The sequence below is a fragment of the Agelaius tricolor genome, unplaced genomic scaffold (genome assembly GCF_023055355.1).
Source record: "Agelaius tricolor isolate 1412-34295 unplaced genomic scaffold, bAgeTri1.0.p SCAF_1, whole genome shotgun sequence".
Taxonomy (NCBI): domain Eukaryota; kingdom Metazoa; phylum Chordata; class Aves; order Passeriformes; family Icteridae; genus Agelaius; species Agelaius tricolor.
The window spans coordinates 26,005,885-26,029,063 of record NW_027269261.1 but is presented as its reverse complement, the minus strand read 5'-3'; the positions used below and the strand labels follow the sequence as shown (position 1 = coordinate 26,029,063).

General features: G+C 41.3%; 2 protein-coding genes across 4 annotated transcripts in view; one reads left to right on the top strand and one right to left on the bottom strand.

Moving 5' to 3' along the window:
• The window catches only part of PLEKHH2 (pleckstrin homology, MyTH4 and FERM domain containing H2), a 56,678-nt gene extending 50,110 nt beyond the window's left edge, over window positions 1-6,568 (bottom strand). Inside the window, exons 1-2 of the mRNA XM_071427359.1 lie at window positions 6,439-6,568; window positions 2,007-2,136 (exon numbers count right to left, since the gene is read on the bottom strand). Coding sequence (XP_071283460.1) covers window positions 2,007-2,136; window positions 6,439-6,518 — 210 coding nt within the window. The 5' untranslated portion in view covers window positions 6,519-6,568. The remainder of the gene's footprint in view (window positions 1-2,006; window positions 2,137-6,438) is intronic.
• A 6,771-nt stretch (window positions 6,569-13,339) lies between these two features.
• THADA (THADA armadillo repeat containing) overlaps window positions 13,340-23,179 on the top strand; it is a 153,162-nt gene continuing 143,322 nt past the window's right edge. The window contains exons 1-12 of one of the 3 annotated variants that reach the window (XM_071427312.1): window positions 13,340-13,405; window positions 14,675-14,770; window positions 16,081-16,175; window positions 16,579-16,709; window positions 17,450-17,598; window positions 17,735-17,767; window positions 18,320-18,368; window positions 19,239-19,429; window positions 20,096-20,190; window positions 20,479-20,699; window positions 21,639-22,330; window positions 22,937-23,088. In XM_071427312.1, coding sequence (XP_071283413.1) covers window positions 14,695-14,770; window positions 16,081-16,175; window positions 16,579-16,709; window positions 17,450-17,598; window positions 17,735-17,767; window positions 18,320-18,368; window positions 19,239-19,429; window positions 20,096-20,190; window positions 20,479-20,699; window positions 21,639-22,330; window positions 22,937-23,088 — 1,884 coding nt within the window. In that variant the 5' untranslated portion in view covers window positions 13,340-13,405; window positions 14,675-14,694. Of the gene's footprint in view, window positions 13,406-13,815; window positions 14,068-14,674; window positions 14,771-16,080; window positions 16,176-16,578; window positions 16,710-17,449; window positions 17,599-17,734; window positions 17,768-18,319; window positions 18,373-19,238; window positions 19,430-20,095; window positions 20,191-20,478; window positions 20,700-21,638; window positions 22,331-22,936; window positions 23,089-23,179 lie in introns of those variants that run through there. The other 2 variants (XM_071427333.1, XM_071427323.1) reach the window with 2 other exon arrangements.

The following is a 23,179-nucleotide window of genomic DNA, read 5'->3' as shown; positions in this document are numbered from 1 at the left end:
GCCAAAGCAGAACTATTTGGAGTACTCAATGTAAGTATACAATTTCAGTGGAATTTGGTATTATGAAAAAAGTTTTTTATTAGAAGTTGTTTTATACTGCTGTAAATTTTCATGCCTACTTAATGAAAATAAGTCTAATGCAGAAAATACTATATTTCTTTATTCCATTTTTTTCCATCTCAAATTGAGGTCGAGTGCCTTCATAGAACAAATAAGGCCATGAATAGATGAAATTAATAGTAATAAATTGCCAAATTTTATTCAATTAAGAACTAGATGACATAGTTGAACCAACTCTTGATCTGTAAGTCTGATGTCTGTAGTAAATAAAGTAGTAGAAAATTTAACAGCAAAATTAGGGTGCATGTGGATAAGTATTGTAGGTAAAGAAAAAGTTAAAGTGGCCCTTAAAAAGAGAGGTGTTTGCTTACAAAGCTAATGAAGTTTGAGGGGATCACCAAGGCTGAAGATAGGGAGGGTCTGGTTATTAGAACTATTTGAATTTTGCAAAGTGTTTCAAGGAAATAAAAACCCATTGGTTAGGAGGGAATGTCCCTCATGAATTACAAAAAGGGCTGAATAAAAATAGCACATTATTGGTTACTTGCTGCAGTGACCAGCAGCTATCAGGGGAGATCTGCAGAGATCTCTTCAGGGCACATTGATGTTCAAGGGAGACATTTGGTAACAGACACTGAGCAGTGAAGTGGCAAAGTGTTTGGTGGTGTTTTGTTATTCAGGATAAGAGAAGCTTTCTGACAAGCAAGATTTAGTGGACAGTCAATAAAACAATAGATGACACATAGGGATATAAAGGACTTTGAGTAAGATCCTGGAATTAAGATAGGTATCTCCTTGGAAACATTCTCAATTGTCAATTTTAATTTAGCTGTCAAGGAAAACAATGTTAAGCATTATTAGGAAAGGACTGGAACACATCTGGAACTTTGTACATCATCCAGAGTTCTTGGTAAATACAAAAATATCTGTTTCTTCCTGCTTTAATACTATTTAGTTCTTGCCCCTACCAAAACATAGTAAAGTGGGAATGATTCCCAGAGGACTAAATGTGGAGATCAAATGTATTTATGGTTTCAAAGGGAGAATGGATAAATCCACAAAGAAGAACAATTAACTTACATGTGAAAAATAAAAGTATTTTCACTTACATACTATCAAGTTATCTTAATATTATTTTTCTTTAGGGGGAGCAATAGATGGAAAATTTAGCTCATACAAGAGTTACTAAAATAAAACATTTTAATTAGAAATTCACTGAAGTGAGTCTTAATGATGACATAGTTACAATAAATCTCTAAGATCCTTTGTCTCTTGTACTCTTTTAATTGCCTTGTTCTGTCAAAATAATATCAGGTAAATAAAATGGTGGGGATTTTATATTTCAGATATGGGCTCAATGAGAACTGACTGTTGGGATACACATATTTGAATATGCCAAGTGAAATGTTTCTCCACTGAAAAATAAAGTAAATATTTAAACAATATTTTTCAAATTAAATGATGCAATACTTTTCAACTTTCTGGAACCAGAGACTCAGATGATAAGCCATGTTGGAGATTTCTTCTTATAAGAAAATGAAGTCTGGTAAATTATATGATACATTAAAGAATACTGGGGAACTTAATACTTCTGGATTTTCTCTGTGATGATTTCTGTGTCTTAAATCACATCTCAAATACTTAATAAATGTGTTAAATATTATTCAGTGTTGTAGAAGTGATTACTGGATACATATTTTTTCTGCAGGAGAGTTGCCAGTGTGCTCTTACTTGAAAATGAACATTTCTTGCTGGCAATTCTGATGTGTAAAATTCTTTCACAGCATTAAACATGCATAGTTTCCATATATTTTGTTGTAAAAAGCTATTTTTGCCCTTCTGAAAAAAAACTCAGTACTTGTAATCCCAAACCATGACTTGTGATCGACCCCCATAATAAAATAAAATAATTTATACATCATTAAAATTCATCCCATGAGACCTACCTTTTCTGCTAACAGTTCTCTGATCTTGCTTGCCTGGAGACGAAATTTCATTAACTGTGACTCCAAAGTTAAACATCTTTCCTTCCAGTTTACAGTACCTTCTGGCTCTGAAAGTTCAGCCATATTTATGCTGGAAAAAGAAAGGGAAAAAATCCCCATGTCAAATTCAGTCTGCATTTAATGTCTGACTTTATTTTAATATGCATACGAACCTATTTTATATAAATCTAAAGAATGCCCCCAAATTTTACACAAGTACAGTTTCATAAAATATGGTAAAACTGTACCATATTTTATGGTACAGTTTTCTGAGGCCCTTTTCATAACTATCAAGTTCTGAAATCTATGTTGATAATATTTAGATTTATTGTATTTTAATTTCTTCAATTATCCTATGGCTGCAGTTATTTTTCCTTGATAAGCAGAGATACATCTCACATTTTAATCTTCAGTTACTGCATTTATCCTTTCTTACTCTGGGAACTGAGCTTTTGCTTAGCAAATGTTATATAGATGTAACTGCCTGTGAGTTAGTAGCACATTTGGTTTTATGCAAGTTAAATGTTTAGCAGACCACTCTTTTAAAAGTCCTTTAAAATTCTGCTTAATCAAATTGCCTTTAAAATTCAATATCCTTAACAAGATGGAAGTTTCTGATTCCAAATGTGAAGGTGGGTGAGCAAATGGTCTCTAATGGACCCCCCCACATGAAAACCAATCTTTTTGTATTAGCTGTTTCAGGTCTCAGGACATCCTGGTTGAGGCATGTTTCAGTCTCAACTTTGTGCTTTATCCACATTTAACTGCTCATGCCTTCTGGAAATTAGCCTCAGTGCCCTTCTGGACAAGCATTTCTGGAAAAATTATTCAGGATGAGAGCTGGCTCATCATGGTCTGAGTCTGAGAAGCCAAGAAAATCATCTGTGTGTAAGCAGAAGGACTGGGCTCTGTTGTATTCCAAGTATTTGTAGACAGTTTAATAAAGTAAGTGGATGGCTGAATGTAACCATTCAGTCCAAAATTCCCTTGCTAAGTAAAGGCCTGGCCTTTTCAGGGTTCTGGACACTTAGGTTTGGCTTTGAAAATAAAGCCTGAATAGCTCCTAAGTATCCAATTTATCTCAAAAATAATAAACATGTAAAAAAACCCACATTCAGTGGAAGGCCACTGGAATATCAGAACAAAGAAAGAACTACAAGTCATAATGTTATACTGCATGTTTGTCACCTGAGCAGTGGGACATGGATGAGGAGAGGCAAGTAGCCACTGTTTTCAGTGTGATGAAGGAGGCTGATACAGGAAGATTAAGGCTAATACAGATCTCCACACTGCCAGTCCTGACACAGCATGGATGAGTAAGTGACTTCACAGAGAGCCCCCCTCCCATGACTGTCCCAGGCCTGCAGAAGCCCAGCTTCAAGCACTTCCCTTCCTCTCTGCATTGGAAGAGGCAGCCCCACCTGAAACACCTCAGCTGGAGACCCAACACCTATGAATTTATCTTCTCCATTGTTTTTGACAACAGGAAGAAAAAAGGAAAAGCACCACAAGACAGATCGAAGTCCTTCACTTTTCTTTGCTACAGTGATATTTTCTATTTCTCTTCTAAATTCCCATGTCTCATGTGACTCTCAAATTCATTTTAACTAAACAGGTGAAAAACCCTGGCTCAAAACTTTCTTTCCTTTCTCATAACCTCGACTCCTTGTTTCTTTCATTCCATACCTTAATTTAGAAGGAAAACTAGGAAAGAAAAACTGTGGTTTGTAACATTTTGCCACAATCACTTGTCTGAGGGTAACTGCTCCATTTTTTGCTCTTTCTTCCTTTGGTCCTGCAGGCTGGGATTCAAACTGCTAAACCAGAGGTTAAACTATCCTTTTTCAGGAATCTCCCACCCAGGAATCCCCAGGGAATCACTAGGATGTAAGTACATTATTAAAATAGTTTCCTAAGCTGATCCGACAACACCCACATTCTAAAGACAAGCATTTCAACTGCAGTCCTCCTTGGTGACCGAGACACCTCTGGTGTTTTTTGCCATTCTCCCTTTAAGCTTAGCAGAAAATTCCCTGGACTGTCAGGGAAGCAAGCTGCTCACTGTTGTCCTTTCCCTAATCCATGATCCTCTCTGCTTGTCCAGAATCCCCCTGTTCAAGGGAGGAACGTGGCACTGCCAAGCAGCAGCTTCTCCTATTTTGGAGGGGAGAAGTATTTTCAGCTGCAGATTTATCTGAATTCAGGTCTCCTAAGTAATGAAGAGTGGCAACATGTTATTAGACTATTTAGGATATTTTAGGATTTTCCTTTTTAACTAATTGCAGCTACATAAAACAGAAATGGACGAGGCCAACATCTGGTTAACAGTGGGATATTTCAGTGTTTGTGGCCGTGAAAACACAAACGGGTCAAGTAATGAAAGAACTTTTGCTTTTTGATAGGGTGCAATATTACAGGGTGGAGTTAAAAATGTTTGTCTTTCAACAGACAAAACATTTGAGTAGATGGATTTCTGTCAGTGAACAGTGTGTCCAGCCAAGTAGTTTCCCAATGTCCAAACTCATTAATATTCCACTGCATAAACATTATGGATAAAAAGATTGAAAATAACTTTTTATTGTGGGTTCTTTGCTAGAGATTGTCATAATTTATTTTGTATTTTCCAACAAGCCAGTGGGTTCTGGAAATATTTACAGGCACATAACGCACTGTTTACACTTGCAGAGTGAATGATCTTACTTAGAATCAATGACTTCCTGTTTCTTGTCTGATTCCCCAAGGGAGGATAAAAATGAGTTCATCTTCTCTTGGCTTAATAGAGTACTCTGAATCAGCACTCAAACCTACACAAAGCCCGCCCCTTCTTCCTGCTCCCGTTCCCACCGCAAAGCCCTCCGCTTCTCCTGAGCCTTAAAAAGTTAAATCTTTTGAAAAGTAAACTAAAAAAGCACACATTAAAGCCTTAAGTTCTAATTATGTCATCAACAATTAATTGAGACAAGTTTGACAAGTCTGGAAAGATTAAATTTGTCTTGTTCATTTTTTAAGTTTATAAACCTCTTTCTAGGCTTCAAGAAGTCAGAATGTCACATTCTTCCCAAAGGGATTGATATAATTTCCTTTTCTTTGCTGTCTGCTTGAAAAATTATCAAAATACATTTCAGGGGGGAGGGAACAATGTTCTACCTTTTTGAAGCGTGTTTAAAAAAATTACATATTCCTTATCACATTGTCAGTGTTTTCCTCTGTTTTTAACAAAATGCAGTGTTTAACTAAATGCTTCATATTCTGTCCTTATGTTCTGGATGTCCTTTCTCTGCTGGAGAAAGTTTGGAAAGTTCTTTTCTTTCAACAGGCATGGATTTGTGCAGTACATAGTGGATTGCCTTCACCATTCTGAAATATTTACTGGCCTAAATGCATTTGGACCATACCTCTTGAATTTCAAGTCCATTTCTTCCATCTTTTCACCCAAACTCAGCACTTATAAATATTTTTGGTGCCATAAAGATTGGACTGGAGAAGGGAAATGATGAGACACAAAGTGGACCTGTGTAGGAATCAAGGAAGTCATTCTCAGGTTTGTTGCTGGCCAAGGCCCTTACTCACCTCCAAACACTGGTCACTTTATTTTCCATTTGACTCATTTTGCATAATCCAATGCTCAAACAAACTGTTGCCTGCACTATTTAAAACTTCCTTCAAAATCTGATGTAGGAATGCTTTTTCTGCAGCTTCCTAGGTATTGATGAGGTTGTTCCCATGAAGTGACGCAGTCAGTGGGTGCTTGCCCGCTCCAGCCCCGTGCACAGACCCCCACAAACCCCGATTTCAGGGGCCAGGCTGCCTCCTCCCAGCTCATTGCTGCCTGCTCGGCTGCCCAGTGTCAAATGCGTGCAGCAAACAAGATTAAAGCACACAAGATCATTTAATGTCCTTGTCCTGATGGCAGCAAGTTTTAAGTCGCAGTGTGACACCACACTACGTCCCAATTTAATTTCTTGAAATTCTGAAAGCTAGCCGTGTAGGTATCTCAAAAGTATCGCAGTTTTGCACGTCTGTTTGGGAGTTGTGTTCTCCTCGCTCTTCTATATTCGGGAGGAGGGTAGGGATGTGGCATGGGCACCGCCAACGGGACAAGAGGAGCCTGGACCTTACGGGACCTTACGGGACCTCAGGCACGCCAGTCCCCAGCCGCGGGGACACCGCCTGGGGACAGCCCGGAGTCCTGCCGTGACCCGACACCCCGCGGGGATGTGACCCAGCATCACCCTCCGCCACCCGCCGCCCGCCGGTGTCACCGGGGGCACCGCGCCGGCTGTCCCGCCGCGCCCCGCCGCCGGGACCGACCCCCGCCGGGAAGGGCCGGGGCCGGCCCGGGCGCTGCCCGCTCGCGAAGGGAGGGAAGGGGGCAAGGAAAGGGAGGTCAGACCTGGCCGGCCGTGGCTCGCCGCGCCGGGCGCCGTCCGGGCTGTGGGCGCTGCCCGCGCCCCTCGGCGCCCGCCCCACCATCGCCGGGCGAGCGGCGCGGCCGCCTGAGCGACGGCCCGGGCGGCCACTGAGCAGCGGGGCCGCCCCCGGCGGGGGCCCGGGCGGGGCTTGCGCGGCCCTGCGGCCCCGGCAGCTGGCGGGAGGAGCGGCCCGGAGCCGGGGCCCGTCCCGGGCTGGCGCTGCCGGCGGGGTGCGCTCTCGGGGCCGGGGCCCGTCCCCGCGTGCTCCGGCCCCGACGGCGTCCCCGGGAGCGGACGATGGAACCCGGCTGGAGGCTGGAGGGCTTCGAGGGCAAGGCTGGCGGAGGGGTCCCAGGAAGAGACGGCCTGCCCATTTCCCATCGCTGTTTTTAAAGTTCCTTTGTGAATTAGGAATTTTTCCTCTTAGTTTCGGAGACGATGTTAGGAAGAAGCATTCCGCTTGCTCTGCAGTTCCTCGGCTCCAGCATTGGAGCTCACTGTAATTGAAATTACACGTCTTGTGAAAGGTCATTTGTCAAGTACATACCGGAGGGTTGGAACCGTGCGGTCCCCGGGGCAATGCTGGGGATATTACGGTCTAAATGGGTGTCGCTGAGCTGCCCTATCCGATAGGTAACAACCCGCTTTGCATTTGAGTTCCAGCCGGGATAAAGCAGCAGGTGCATGTGCTGCTGAGTCGTGCAGGCAGCAGGCTCTTGGTCCCCTCCGGCTGAAAAGAGCTGAGGGTACATCTCGGGCAACCAGCCGTCTCTGTCTCTTCCAGAGGACTGACTGAAGTATTACAAAGTATCTGGAAGAAGTAATTAGTGTGTTGCCTGGCACGTAGAGGAATCTTCCTTATACACGTTCATTTGGACTCAGATTTAAGGATTCTATTTTGTTTGGATTATGATTTATGGAGGCAAAATATTTCACAGACTCTTCTGGTGCATAAACAAACCACACTGCACCATTCCTCTGGGGGTTATTTATAATGTAGGTGTGCAGAGTAAACTGCTTGTTCACATCTGTGAGTCATTTAAAGTGCAGTTTTTTCTTTTGGAAAAAAAAAAATAAAACCCAGGTCTTAGAAGCTCAAATATTCCCCATCTGGTTATACACACAATTTCATTTTTTCCTATTTAGTTCAGTACAGGCTCCAATTTTCCACCCGCTTGCAGTGACCTTAGAGTATCCAAACAACTTCACTGAAGCAGTTTCATTTGCTGGTACTTTCCTAAGTGCTTCGTGTATTTTTTAAACACTGGTCGCTGAAAAGAGTGTGAAAAACACACTTGGTTTTTAGCAAGGAGTGCATTGTGTTCCACCCGAGACCTCCTGCATAGAGTGTTGGCTGCATTAAAAACACATGAGGTGAAAAAACCCTTTCTTTGGATTACAAGATTTAGCCAAAAGAATCAAAATCATCATCAGGTTCCTAATGAGAGCTATACAAAATTATTCAGCCCTGGCGTTCAATGAAAACTTTGTCCGTATCGTTTCCTCGAATAGCGACACGCTCGCTCTCTCGGGATAGTCCCAAGCCCTTGGATCCAGAGTGACAGAGCTGGGGGAGGCTGCGGGAATGACGTGCTCGGACCGCAAGAGGGAGAGCAAAGCCTGCTCGCTCCACGAGGGTTTCTTGCAGTTTGTCTGGTGGATTGACATCTTCACTGCCCTCCCAGTAATAAAAATGCCCTGCAGTGATGGAGCTCTCAATATTGATACAGAAGAAGGAATAGGGATCTTCAGGATTTTCTCTCAACTGCCCTTAGCTGTGATGCAGAGGTGGCTAAAATCTGTGTTCCATTACTGAAGGGAATAGAATTACAAGGTAGAACAACTGGCATGCATAGAACAAAATGCAAAAATACAAACTACAATTTTATTTTGTAAATAGAAAGCAAGGGGGAAAGCCATAAATCTTCTGGGCAAAGACACAGAAAACTATTGTACATGTAAGCACAGATTCAGGAAGAGAGTTCTTCCTCCTTACTGTTGTTGCTGATGGAAGGTACATACAAGCAGTAATAAGTATGCACACATTCCTGAAAATACGTGGAGAAAGGCAAAAACTGATACACAGTACATTGTAGAAAGAAACTGCAAGGTATTTGCACTTTGGAGTGATCATTTGTTAGCTGGCTCTCTGCAGAAGTGAAACAAAGTCAGAACATTAAAAAATATTTCTCTCTGCAATGTGACTTTTAAATATTAGCCTCCACATGGGCTGAAGATGTTGCAAATTTTAAGTGTCTGTAATTGACTAAATGCAAGAAAGTAAGTTCTAAGTTTCTGGTCATCTTGTTAAACAATAACCTCATCTGTTAAAAAGTATTATGAACATTGTATTGCAAAACTTCTACTCTAGGGTGTGAAAGCTAATCCAAAAATTGCCACCAGCTTCATTCCAGAGATGATCAAGCTGTCATCATATCTGCAACTAGAATGTAAAATTTTGCGTTTATGAGACTTTTCTGCGTATGAAGAACGTCATTCTGATGTGCTGGACCAGGACCTTACCCCTTCATGACAAAAGGAGCTTTTTCTGGTCTTTTCTCACACAGATAAATATTGAAACCATTTAAGTTTAGGTATTTCAGTGGTGTGTCTACAGTTGGACATGTATGCCAGGAAACATCTTGTGATTCTAAAATCTTAGATCATACAGCGTCTTCTGTAGGTTCGTTTTTGTGTAGATTCTTTGAAAAGGTAACATATATATTTGCAACAGAGAAGAAGGTTCCCATTTTTTACACTAGTTGCAATTACAAAACTGTGATATAAATAAATTTATCATTTTCAGGTGACAGCCAAATTAATTTAAAAGTATCTTTCTTGACAGAAAACTTTTAAGGTATCATTTAAGTGGAGGAAAGGAAGGGAGAAAGATCATTCCTGTTCAATTATTATTATTATGAGATGACTTAAAGTGTTTCTTTTTCAAGGCTATGACTTGTCTTTCAGTGACAGAAAAGTGGCATTTTATCTAAATAACCTCTAGGATTTGTGCTTTGTGCCTTTGGATGGAAGAATCTGGAGTTACTTCACTTACTAATAAAGGCTTTTTTAACTTAGGAAAACTATAGTTTATGAGAAGATCCATGGCTTCCCTTTAAAAGTTCAACCTCTTTTTAATTATCTGGCGCCACAGAGTGGCAAAATTCTATATTGCTCTAAATAATCAGTTTCTGAGAGTTTTCAAATGATCATATAATCATGTCCATCTGAAAGAAACATAAAATATAAAATATTTTACTTACTGGTACAGGCATAGCTCAAGAGGGCTAGAATGTACAGCCTAAACATTAAAGTTCCTGTGTATGGGTTAGATTATTTCTTTTGAGGAGAATTTTCCCTGGTGAATGTTGATTTGTCAAAACTGTAAAGTTTGTGAGCGTAAACCCAGTGGTCAGGAAAAAAAGCCTTCTGCTGATTTGCAGAAATATGTTGAGACATCCCATGTCTCAATGACAGTGAAAATGGCTGTACCTGGTCAGCCAGTCCGGTGCCCACTCACTTGATTATTGTCCTCAGACAGTGCCCAGGGAAGCGTCAATACTCCAGAATCCTGTCCCACTCACTAGAGGTTCAGGGACTTTGTGAGCCAGAAGTTTTGTCATTTGAAACATTTCCTGTTTGTTCTTTTTCTCTTGTGATTCAGTCCAGTTGCTTTTGAACAAACATAATTTTCAAGATCCAGAATGTCCTAAGATGATGATCTCCATGGTTTAAATAATTCATTTGGTTTTAGATGTCACCTCCTTGTTTCACTTGATGCCCCTAAATTTTTGCAGAGACAATGAAAAATGTTCTTAGAAATTTCTTTTATATTCCATTTTCTCTTTCAGAGTAAAGTGATGAATTTACTTTAAGGGTTTCACAGCAAGATGCCCCTCACTGTCTTTGGCCATCCCTCATATCCTACCTCACCTGTGGCAGTCTTACCACATTCTGCACACAGTGTTTGAGGTGTAGGTGTATTTATGCTGTGACACAGTGATGTGCTCTTGCTTGATTTTTATTCTCTCCCTAGCAATTTCTCATGCTACGAGGCTTTTTTGGTCTGTGGCAAGATTTGTGGCACACAGCAGAGCACAGCACAGCCACAGCATCAGTAATTCAAAGGTCTGTTGCTCCTTACCAGCAGATCAGATATTATGAAAATGGTGTGACTTACCTTTTTAAGGTAGTTCAGCCTCATAACCCTTGCCTGGTGAGCACTGGTGTGTGAGCTAGTTCTGAGTAAGGTATTTTGAGTACTGGAAACTTGGTGCTCTTGGAGAACAGAGCAATTGATGTGTGTGGGTGTTGCATGTTATCATTTCATTCCTCTAGATGCCTCTTTGCTTTCCTTGCACTAGGAAATGTGGATTCTTTGGGTGTTACCTGACAGCTCCCTGGCACTGATGTTTCTCCTCACTGGAAAAACTTGGGGAGAGCAAAGCTCTTTTGGAAAGGAGAAAGTTACTGGAAATAGTGTCACAGAAAATGAGCTGGAATACACAGAGCTGGAACTTTGGAAAGGTTTCCTGAAACTGGCCAGCCTGTAGAAAGAGGATCACAGTGAATGTAAAATATGTAGGTATTGAACTGGGCTGAAGGAGCTGGGGACTTTGCTTGCACTAAGTGAGGATGAGGATAATTGTCTGATTTGTCTGGAAGGTTAAGTCTCTTAAGAGCATTCAGTCTCTCTTTGAGCTGAAGATAATCCAGCATTTAGAGTAGGTCACTGGGACAGGTAGTGCCAAATAACTGTGTCAGTTTCCTTGAAATGGCTGAATGCAAAACAGGGAAAATTTGATGAACTAACAGTGAAAAACTCAAATTACTTTCTTTATATGTTTGTATGTGGTTAAACCTTTTCTCAATTCCTTTGGCCATTACCATGTCAGAAGTCAGAAGGCACTGTGAACCTTTGGTGCTAAAGAGGGATACAGAAGTTTGCTGAAAGTCCTGAGCATACCCTGATGGCCTCTGGCTGCTTTAGATTGTTAAGAAAATCACTGTTGGGTGAAAATCAATTGGCAAGGAATGGGTTTTGTTATATTTTCCACTTTTTCCTTACCTAAACATTGCTGCTCTTAAATCTTTATGGAAGCATGACTGCTATGTTGAGCTGCCCTTTTACAGTAGTCACTTTTGCAATAATTATTTTCATACTGAGTGCAAAAGTTGTATCTTTGCTAAATACAACTCACAGACTTGGGAAAGGCTGTCCCCATTTGATAATCTATCACTTGCAAATGATGTGCTTATTACATACATTATATTCTTGGGACCTGGGAGGATTGTGAAAGGCACAGAACATAGGTGTTGAAAATGGAAAAAAAAAATTCTGGCTAAAAATCATAAAATTATAGAATGGTTTGGGTAGGAAGGGACCTTAAAGTTCATCTTGTTCCACTCCCCCTGCCGGGAGGGGGCAGGGACACTTAGCACTAGACCAGGTTGCCCAGAGCCCCATCCAACCTCTCCTTGAACACCTCAGGGATGAGGCATCCACAGCTTCTCTGGGCAACCTGTTACAGTGCCTTTCCAATGTCACAGCGAAGAATTTCTTCCTAACATCTAATCTAAACCTATTCTCTTCTAGTTTGAATCCATTTCCTCTTGTCCTGTCACTACATGCTCTTGTAAATAGTCTACTTCCATTTTTCTTGTAGGCTTCCTTCAGATACTTGCAAATTTACTAATGTATAAATGCTTATATTAAAAAAAAATCTGGGTTTGTTTCCTAATTTTAGAATTTTAGAAAATGTGAAAATGGTGGCAAATTAGGGACTGTTGGAAAGGATCAAGAGATATGGTTATGAGGAAACAAAGGGAGCACACTTTTCAAATTAAGTTTATTTAACTTTTCAAGTTAAACTTTAAGTTTATTTAACTTTTCAAATTAAGTTTATTGAATTTTCATGAAGTGTGTAGTCAAGCCTCTTTCTGCTCCTTGGATAAAGGGTTTGTGACTAGAGCCGCTTGATTTGTGTTGGATGCAAAATAGCATTTGCTGCCTCTGGCTCTGAAATGTAGTTGGCTCTGGAGGGAAGCCAACCAGCCACTGTGCAGCAAGGACAGCTGACAGATTAGGCTCCGAAAGACACAGCATCCCTTTAAACCTGCTGAGGACATTCAGGAACTGAGGAGGGAGAGTAACTACGGGCAAGAAACACAAGCTAAGGTCATCATGGGATACATCAAAGTTACCGCCATTTTTTTTCCAGAGTTGAGAATACATTTAAAATAAGGAAAGATAGTTGTGTCTTACAAAGTCCAGTGACTCGGGAGTGAGTCCAGAGAAGGGCAGTGGAACTGGTGAAGGGTCTGGAGCACGCATCCTATGAGGAGCCGCTGAGGGAGATAAGGTAGTTTACCCAGGAGGAAAGGGAGGCTCAAGGGTGACATATTCAGTCTCTATAGCTGCCTGAAAGGAGGCTGTAGCCAGGTGGGTGTCGTCCCCTTCCCCAGGCAGCTAAAGATACGACAGGAGTACACAGCCTTAAGCAGTAGCGGGAGGTTTAGGTTGGACATTAGAAAAAATTTCAGAGAAAGGGAAATTAGAGATTGGGATGGGCTGCTCAGGCAGGTGGTGGAGTCGCCATCCCTGGAGGTGTTTAGGGAAACACTGGACGTGGCACTGGGTGCCGTGGGTCTGTTACATGGTGGCGTTCGGTCACGGGCTGGACGCGATGACCTCAGAGGGATTTTCCAACCCCATCGATTCTGTGACTCGGTGCCTCACGCAGGTTCATCTTTTAGTTAGGACAAGTATTTGCCACGGAAAGGCGGCAGCCGCTGCGGCCCCGCCGCGCAGCAGCTCCGGCACCAGCGGCCCCCCGAGCGCTCCCGGCGTGAGGCGGCGCCGCTGCGGGGCGGGGCGCGCCGCGGTTGGCGGCGGCCGGCACGTGGTGGGGCGGGGAGTGGGCGCCGGGAAGGGACGCGGCGCCGCGGGTGAGGGCCTGCGGGGGTAAGGGGCGGGTGGCGTTGCACCGGTGCTTCCCCTGCCTGCTGCTGTGGCGCTCTGTGTGCAGCCGCTTTTCCAGGCGGGCGCCGCTGTGCTCCGGGCCCTCGCTGCCGCCGGCGGGAGGGAGGCCCCGGGCGGGTGCCGGAGGCGGCGTGGCCCGGCCCGGCTCGGGGTCCATGCGAGCGCTCGGTGCCGCCGTGGGCGCGGGGCTGTTCGGGCGGGGGGGGGGGGGGGGGGGGGGGGGGGGGCACGGAGCGGCAGCGGGGCCCGGCCGCCGCCACCTCTGAGGCCGGGCGGGCCGGCTCCGGTCTGCTCTGAGCGGCCGGAGGCGCGGGGGGCGGCCGCGTTGGGCCCACAGGTGGGGCGGGAGAGGGGATCTGGAGAGCTTCCCGGAGCTCATCAGTGTGTGCAGAGGAGGTGCTGACAAAACGTGGCCCGGCTCCATTCCGTGGTGCCCGGTGGCAGGGCAGGGGGCCGTGGGTACAGACTGAAACACGGCGGGTCTCTGAGAAGCGCCAGGTGTGGCGTGAAGGTGGCCGAGCACTGGCACAGCTGGGCCGGAGAGTCTCCATGCTTGGAAGCATTCGAAAGGCACCGGGACAACATGTGCCTGGCTGGCTGGCTCCAGGTGGCCCAGCTTTAGCAGGAGGTTGGTCCAGATGAGCTCCAAAGGCCCCTTCCGACCTCAGCTGTTCCATAATAACGCGCTTTCGAGTCAGTGACACTGTAGCACATACTAAATCACCACTGCCATTCAAATAAGACCTTGCTATTTGTAACATCCATAATAGCAGAGTTGGTCGGTTTGCTTCACAGTTCTTATTTGGCGTTATTACAAGCTGAATGAGTTTTGAACAGCAAAACTGAGCAAGGGAAGTTTTGTGGCATTAATTCCTCGATTCTGTATGATGTTTCCAAATGGTGATCCAGGGTCATGCCACAAACGATGTAACAAGTGCAGTGAAATCTCAGTGAGACAGTGTGTCATGTGTACAGCAGTTCCCCTTTTCTATTGCTTCCATTTGCATCGTGAAGTTTGGGTGAAGTTTGGATGAAATGCTGGAAATAGCTGAAGTTGGTAAATCAAAGAGAGCTATTTCCTTGAGAAAAATTGCACAGATAATGCAACAAACATTTCAAGACAGTAGGACAATGAAAAGACCATTATTGTAGGAAATGTTTGTAATTATGTTTTTAAAACCATGTGACCTGTTGTTTTGATTTTTTGTTTTGTTTGTTATTTGTTTTTTAAGCAGGCATTTCTTAATCAGCTAAAATGGTTTTAAAGAAGAAGAAGGAAATTCAGGTGGATGCATTCTTTCTTGATCATCATCAGCTTGAAAAACTTCAGAGTAAGTAGGGTGCTTTTTTCTGAACTAATGTATTTCTCTTGTCTTTGAGTAGTTACTGAAATTGATCTGGTTTTTTGCTTGTTATGTTTTATTTCTAGTGGTTTTGTTTTGTGAGTTTTAGGTGTGTTTGCTCTGCTGTGGTTTGTTTTTGTTGTGTAATGTCAATGACTTCTTACCTTGGCAGAGTCAAAAAAAATCCTTTAGAGCATTGTGGCTTTGGTTTGAAAACTCTTCACTTTGTTTTATTTGCGGTGTGAAGGTAGTAAAAGGTCCTATTTTTAATCCTACTTGCAGGCCTGTAATTCAGTGATATCTGATGTGTTAGCCTTAATATGTGGGATAACCCTGAATTTCCAAGAGTCACAGAATGATTGAGGTTGGAAGGGTTCTCTGGAGGTCACTTTTCCAGTCTTTGTGTTTTCTGTAGTTAATTTGTTTTAAAGCTACTGTTCAAATGGTGTTTTCTATTGTGGGGATTTTTTTTTTTGTTTGATGAAGGAAGCTTCCAGTGACATTTACTGTAAAAAAACTGAAAAAGAAGTAATACAAGATTTATAAACTAAAGTTATTATGAGGGAGCACTGGTGAGGCCCCACCTGGATTGCTGATCCAGTTCTTGCCTCCCCAGTCCAAGACTAATATGGACATGCTGGAGAGACTCCAGCTAAGGGCTAAGATGATGAAGGGCCTGGAGCATACCTCCTGTGAGGGAAGGCTGAGAGAGCTGGGACTCTTTGGCCTGGTGAAGAGAAGGCTCTGGGGGATCTTAGCAATGTGTAAAAAATACCTGAAGAGAGGACATATGGGAGGCAGAGCCAGCATTTCTTCTGTGCTGAATAGTGATAGGACAGGAAGGCATGGCACAAACTGAAACACTAAAGATTCCCTCGAAACATATTTTTTAATGTGAAAGGAAACACTTTTTTAATGTGAGGGTGACTGAGGACAGGCACAGCTTCAATAGGGAGTTGGGGAGTCTCCAGCCTTGGAGGTATTCCGAAGCCACCTGGCCGTGGTCCTGGGCAGGCAGCTCCAGGTGAACATATTTGAGCAGTGGGCTTGCACCAGATGACCCCCAGAGGTCCCTCACTATTGTGTTCCAGTGAAACTGATTTTTTTTACATTTGTTAGGGAAAAAAAGAAAATGTTAAGGTGTTAGGAGACTTAAGGGTTTGTGGCATCAGTAGGTTTACTGGAACTGGAAAAACCCCTAAGAATCAAGCAGTCATTTCTTCTTCTTATAAATGATGTGTTATTTATATTGCTTGTTGTAATGACTTTATAAAAAGATCCTCTTCTTCTAAATGTAGGGTTTTCAAAGGCTGAAGAGCAAAATCTGGCATCTCTGCTTGTGCACTGTGCAGAGCTGAGAAATGGCATCCAGCAGATCCAGTGTATTAAACAGGTAGAGTTTCACTGTTGTTAGTGTGGCTTTTGGTAACTGAGAGCATGTCCTGTGCACTGTTAATGGCAAATACAGCTCTAAAATGATCTCCTAATGTTTTCTACCTTCCTGGAAACACAGGAAAAGCAGTTGCACATGCATCAGGTAGAAATGCAGTTCTAGTACTTAATTAGCAAGGGTCACAGTACCTGAAAATGGTGCAAGGCAAGGGACACTAAGTTTACTATATTGTATGGATTTTTGTTTTTAGAAGTGTTCTTGGAACATTATTTGAACTTGAAACTCAAGGGGGAATGGTAAAGAGGGAGACAGTTTTGTGCCATATGCTTGAGAGGGAGGTCTGCCACTGTTAAAAATGATTTATCAAGAGTTTTTTGTTCATCATGTGTTCCTTTGATTATAGATTATGCCGCTGGTGAAGCAGATGGATCAGAACTCTGCAGGTGATCCCATGGTTAAAGCTTGTTTGGATGTTTTGGGGGAGACGTACTTTTCACTGGGTGCAAAGAATCCTTTGAAGAAAGTATTAGCAAGGTAAAAGATTGAGTAGTTAGCCTTCATTTTTTTTTTAATGTTTTTCTTATCTCTAAGTCAGTAATTTGTCATTCACTATAAATTGCTGTAACTTAATTATGAAAATTTGCAGTACTTAATATGTTCATATGTGGAGTTTTTCTTTCTAAGTTAAAAATCTTAATTATAAATAACATATCATTGGATAACTTCAAAGTGAAGCATTGTTTTGGCCCATTTTAGTATTGGAAAGACAACATAGTGTGTAATTAGCAGTTTGAACTTTAAAGTCCAGTGTTAGAATAGAAATTTAAAACACAAAATCTCAGCTTTGTCAACAGAAGATGGTTCAGAGGAATCCTAACTAAATTGTGGTTTCTTGTGCCTATTTTTATTGCAATTTTTTTTTTTATTGCACAATTATTGCTGTATTTCTTTAATGAATTTTTTATAGCCTCAGCATTTTTTAAGATCTGATGCTGAGCTGCCTTCCTTTCTTTGTCTGAAATCATTCACTATCCCACTGAGATGCAGGGCTTCCATCCTGGATTTGGTTGCAGCCACTCCAAAGCTGTGCACCCCTCTGACAGGTTTTCTAGCTGCAAACTGAGAATGTGCATGTTAATTTTAAAACAGATGATGTTTTCATGCAGGATACAATATCTGTGTATTGGAGTTCTAGCTAACATGGATTTTGGTGCAGTGGATGTTCCAACACCTCAGGAAAACCAAGCTAAATGTGTTGTTTATACATGTTGCAGTTCACTGAACGGTCTTCCTGGACATCTGATGGTGCCAGCTGTGCAAAGCTTTGTGTGCTGCCTTCGGGAAGAGCTGAAAACCACAGATGTGTATTTGTACAGAAGAGTGCTGGACAACCTTGCTTCCTGTATGGAGGACTTCAGCTTAGGTACAGTGACATCAAATGTTCCTCTGGTTAAACTTGCTCAGCACTGGTGTCACACCTGGTAGTGATGTTGGCAGTTATGTAAAATAAATAGTGCTGGCTAGTACTCAGCACTTAAAATGTATTTTCTTTCCTCTAGGTAGAGCCTGTATTAAGAACCTGTTTGAAGAAGGTAAAGTCACATTTATAGTAAAATATGCTTCACTGCACGTTACTGGGGGAGGGCTGTGTGTGGAGAAGTGACATGAATCAGGCATGAAGATCTATCAGATCCGATTTCCTCCTGGCTAGTTTTCAAAAAACGAGTACCCTTATATGGTACTTTTTTGTGAAAGACAAGACTGATTCATACCTTTAATTTCCAGGGGTCAGTTTTGCTCAATTTTACTTTACTGGGCAACTCTGATACAAATCTAGGTAGCAGTGAGCAATTGTGGTAGGGAGAGTCAATATCTCACAGATTAGGCCAAGTGGATTGGAAACTTGTTTTGTACCAGGTTGTTGCAAAACAGTTTGAGATTTTGATTTAGCATTGCTTGTGTTTGTCTGTACTGAAATACCAGTTTAATTTGTTGGTGGAATGCAAGAATCACCACTGTATGGGTAACTTTTCATTGTAGCTGAGTATGTGTGATGTATTGAGATGTATGTGTGATGGCTTTGCTGGAAATTTTCTGTTCTATTTCTCTTGTAAGTAAATTTATACCATAATTATTTTCACTAGTTCTTCAGTTTCTGCAGAAGTTGCTGCTTGACATACAGGAAGAAAACAGGCAAGTGAATTCAATAGATGGCTCTGTTTTATCTGGTTTTATTTCACTCTTGCAAGATACTTTGGTTTGGTTTAAAATATCACTTTGGTAGCCATACATGGATGAGAGATAGAAATATCATTTTACAGTGATGCAGATTTTAAATAAAAACTGATTGATTCTTTTCTTTTGTGGCAATATAGTAATATAAGAGAGGTAATGCACTGATACTTTTAGAGCTACTACTAAGGGAGGCCTTTGAGTTAAGGTTTTGCCATCTGAATTGTGGCTAAAGAGTGTAATTAATAAATGTAAAATTCAGGTAGAGTAAAACTCTTTCATGAGTGTTTAATTCAGTGTTGGTATACTTGACATTTTCCAGCATTTCATTAAGTGAAGCAGCTTCATTGTGGTCTCTCATTCTGAACTGAGAGGAGAAGGGCACTTAATGAAGTGCTTTCTACACTGAAAGTTTAGATACTTTCTGCCTTCATGTTGGAAGAAAGTCACATCATAGAAATGTCCTTCATACATGGAGGAACTACTTGAAAAATTAGAAAAGACCAGCACTGCATTATGTTGGCCTTTTTGGCAAGTTTCTGGTAAAGTTCAGTTCTGCTCAGGCAGAATGACGTGAATGAAAGTTTGTCACAGGAACCTGCAGAAAATATAGCACAATTTGTCATTTTCATTTGTTAACTTCATTTTAACAAACTACCCTTGAGTCTTCTCCTTGTTTTCCTGTAGTTACATATCTGATCAACTCAAGCAATACATTAGTTTTTACCATTAATTCTGTTTAAAGTTGGCAGAATGTGGTTCTCTGGGGATGGTGAAGAATGGTTTTAATTTGTTTTTTGTGTGCTTGCTTGTGTCTTTTTTTTTCCACAGAAAGAATCATGGAAATCGTATTGTTCAGACTCAGCTGATGCACGATTTACTGATAGCCATTAAAGTTTCAATGATGCTTATACAGAAATTGCAAGAAAATATCCAGGGAAGTCTTTGGAAAGACAGTGAATCTTTTGTTTGGCAAAGTATGTGTAGTTTACTGAAAAGTTGCACAAACTTCCTAATGGATGGTAAGTTTAATAACATTAAAACCCTAATGTTTTCATTAACCTGTTGTCTTTGTAGTAAGCAACCTGTAGGTATAAAGACGTAGTTTAGCTTGCATGGAAATTGAACTACTGAGATTAATTGGAGTAGGAGCAGTGTTTGGGTTTTTGGTGAGCTGAATGATTTGCATGATTTGTAGATGGCAGTTTTAGAATGTACAGTTTAACTTGTCCCACTACAAATACCAAGATTAATGCTATTATTAATAATTCAAAAACTAAAAGAAATGCTTTTGAGAGTCACCAAATGTCTGTGCCTACTAGAAATATCTACACCTCTATGAAATATGCTGTCAGAACTATTTATGGGCACACCATAACTGATAGTGTTTTCTTTTCATACAGATGTTTTTATGTAGTAGAATTTAACATGTCAGTAGTCTCTGCCACAGCCCTCCTTGCCTTAGTGGGCAGTCCTGTGTTTTCTTCTGTTAAAGATACAGCAATTTCTTATTACATTGGAGGAAAAAGTTATTAATATTTGCTATCCAAGTGGGCACTGCAGATTTGTGATGATACAACTAACTACAAGTAGCCTAGCAAAATTCAATGCCATATTTTATAATTTGGCCACACAGTTCTAGCACTCAGTGTTTGCTGCATTCTAATGTACAATATCTCTCTGTGTAGCAACGCTCCTGCAGACTGTTCAGACTACCTCAGGACTGGCTGTTATTCTCTTCACCAGAGCTATGTATGAGCCAGTTGAGGAATTACCTTCATTGGTAAGTGTATTTCTTGGCTGAAGACTGTGCAGTATCATGGTGTTGTTACCCTGTGCTATCAGTGTTTTCTGGAGGCTTTTGCTGATACCAGGGCTTGCCAGCCTCTCTATCAGTCCTTAGCTGGAGTGTAATCCTTTCTTCTCTCCTTGCTATATGAAGTCCTAAGACTTGGGTTTGGAATGTGACAACCACACTATTTACAAGAAATTTCTTCAGACCTTCTAAGCTATGCTTAACAGGTTTTCTGCTGTGCTGAGGTGCTGTAATGGGTGTGTTTTGGTGTTCCAGATCAGTGGCTTGCTCCTTGGGACAGTGGAACACTCAGGTGTGCCAGCGTGGTTCCTGAGGAACTGTGGGGTTCTGTGCACGGCAGAACTCCCGGGCTCAGTCCTGCTCTTCCTTTGCCATGGAGCACTGGCTATGCTGGATTGGAAAAATGGCAGCATGGGTGAAAATGGAGAGAAACTATTGTTAGATATTGCATCAGTCTTGTTGTCATTGAGTTCAGAGTAAGTTTGTGTTTTGTGTTGTTTCATGTTTTCTAACTTTATTTTTGCATGACTCCTGTGGTCCTGGTGGAATATCTCTGATGTTTTCAGTGTAATGATACTAGATTCTGTCAAAAATGCAATCTTTTTAATATATTCATGAAAACTCTGTAAATTTGAAAAATATAATGATGTTGCATATGTAGTTCTAAGTTTCAGTTTTTTTTCTTGCATGCTAAGATTTTGTTTTCTAACATGAATGGGATAAATTTATAATTCCCTTATGGTAAGGTGTGTCAGTATCAGTTCTTATGTAGACAGATAAACTTCAGTTTCAGGATATCACGTCCTCTCCTTCTGAAAGTTCAGAGGAAAGCAAAGCGTGCCAGTGTGTGGAATACTTGAAATAATATGAGTTTTAGTTGTTGTTTTTTTTTTTTTTCTGGCTGCTTGCATCTAAGGGCCCACCAGCAGTATTGGATTGGAGATTAAAATGTGTATTCAGTTCAGCCTTTGATTGTGCCTTGGAGATGAGTTTTGTGATCTTGTTTTTGCACATAGGATACTCAGTTCTGATGGTTTTATATGGCAATGAAAATTTTTCCTTACATTTTCAAGAAGCATGCAACAACATAATGCTGCTCAAATGTTAGCAGGTGCATAGTAAATTTTTTTCTGTTATTGTTGTGGGGCTTGTGTGGTTTCTTTTCCCCATTGTTAGGGGGTTTAGCTGCAACCACTTAATAGCACATCAGCTAACTAAGCATGTATTTGGCAACATCCAGTTGATCACTTCTGTGTTCATTCCTTTTCCTCCATGAATGGGTTGAGTCTCCTAATCTGTTTTCATGTAAGGTAAATGAATGTGATGAATAGTTATTCTGAAATACAAAATGTGTTTTTTAAAAATACTGATAAATGAAGATAATGAATTTTTTTTGTGTTTGTTCTTTTTAAAAGGTTAAAAGAACCCAGTGTGGCAACATCTTTGTCTAGAATTCTTGTTATTTGGACTAATTCAGCACTGGCTGCCCTTGTTTCAGGCTCTCCAGATCTAAAAATCAAACTTAATGGGAACTCTGATATAATTGGGAAGCTACTGGAATACATTTATACACACTGGGACCACCCTCTGGATGCCATCAGACACCAAACCAAATTGATTTTCAAGAATCTTCTTCAGATACACCAAACCACCATTGCTGGATCCAATGGAAAATCAGACCCATTCTTTGCAAGGCTGATAAAGCATTTACTGAGCTTGGACTGGCATGTAAAAGGAAAATATACTTCTCTTGGCTCTCTGGTGGAATGTGTGGGCACTGAAAATATACTGCAGTTGGACAGAACAATTCCACTGCAGATTCTGGATGTGATGAGTGATCAGTCTCTTGCACCTTATGCCAGTGATCTTCTGGAAACCATGTTTACAAATCACAAGGCCCATTTGACTTCCAGTTTTCAGGAAGGCACCTGGATTGACCAGTGGCACAACATCTGGGTTTCTCCTCTTCTGGTAATACTGTGTGAAGGGAACCATGACCAAACTACTTATATAATAGATTACTATTTACCAAAATTGCTCAAATGTAACCCTGACAGTCTGAGCTACATGATAAGAATTCTTCAGGCCTCTGCAGATGCTAATCTGGGTAAGAAAATAAACTTTGTATTTGTAATTATGATTGGATTAAAAAAAATCGTTACTGTATGATTTCTGGTCTATTATTATTACTAGAATTAATTTGGAAGAAAAATTCCAGTTGCTTATTATTGCTCTTAGTATTTCAAGGTGAGAGTCATAATAATTATGAGTGTGTCTCTGTGCCATGAGCAAAATCCTTCTGTGGGTGCCATATGGTTCTCTTTACCAGGGTTTGTTAGGTTTCTGTATTTTCTCCTACTACTTCTATTTTCTTTCTTACACAGGTGTGCCCAGTAACAGATTGTTTTTTCTTGTAAATATGTGGATACAAGATTTATGATTCTCTTGTTTTGAAGTAATTTAGTGGACTCTAAAATGATGGCTTGTGAGACCTCACAAGGTCTGTTTGTCATATGTCACATTTGAGATGAAGCTTTTTGGGATTTAGAACTGGTTTCATCTATAGCAGCACTATCTTTTGGGATTTATGGAGTAGAAATAAAAAGGAGTGGGTCACGTGTTGAAAGTATTGGGAGTTTCTGATGAGCACTGCAAATAGTACATTGCTTCTATTAATCAAACAGTAATTAGTGCTGGTTTTAATTTTCTTTAGGCTCTTGCAGTACTAGAGGAGCTCTTGGAGCATTAATGGCATGCTTGAGAACAGCCAGGGCCCATGGACATCTGGACCTTTCAAATATCATGAGCAGTGGTCTTGTATCTACTGAGTGTATAAAACAGGGTCTAGTTCATCAGCACAGCCAGGTAAAGGGACAATCATTTATGTATCTTTTAAATGAGAATAATTGCTTTGATCCTGGTTATTGTGTTAGTGTTGTATTAAAACAAAGGTGTC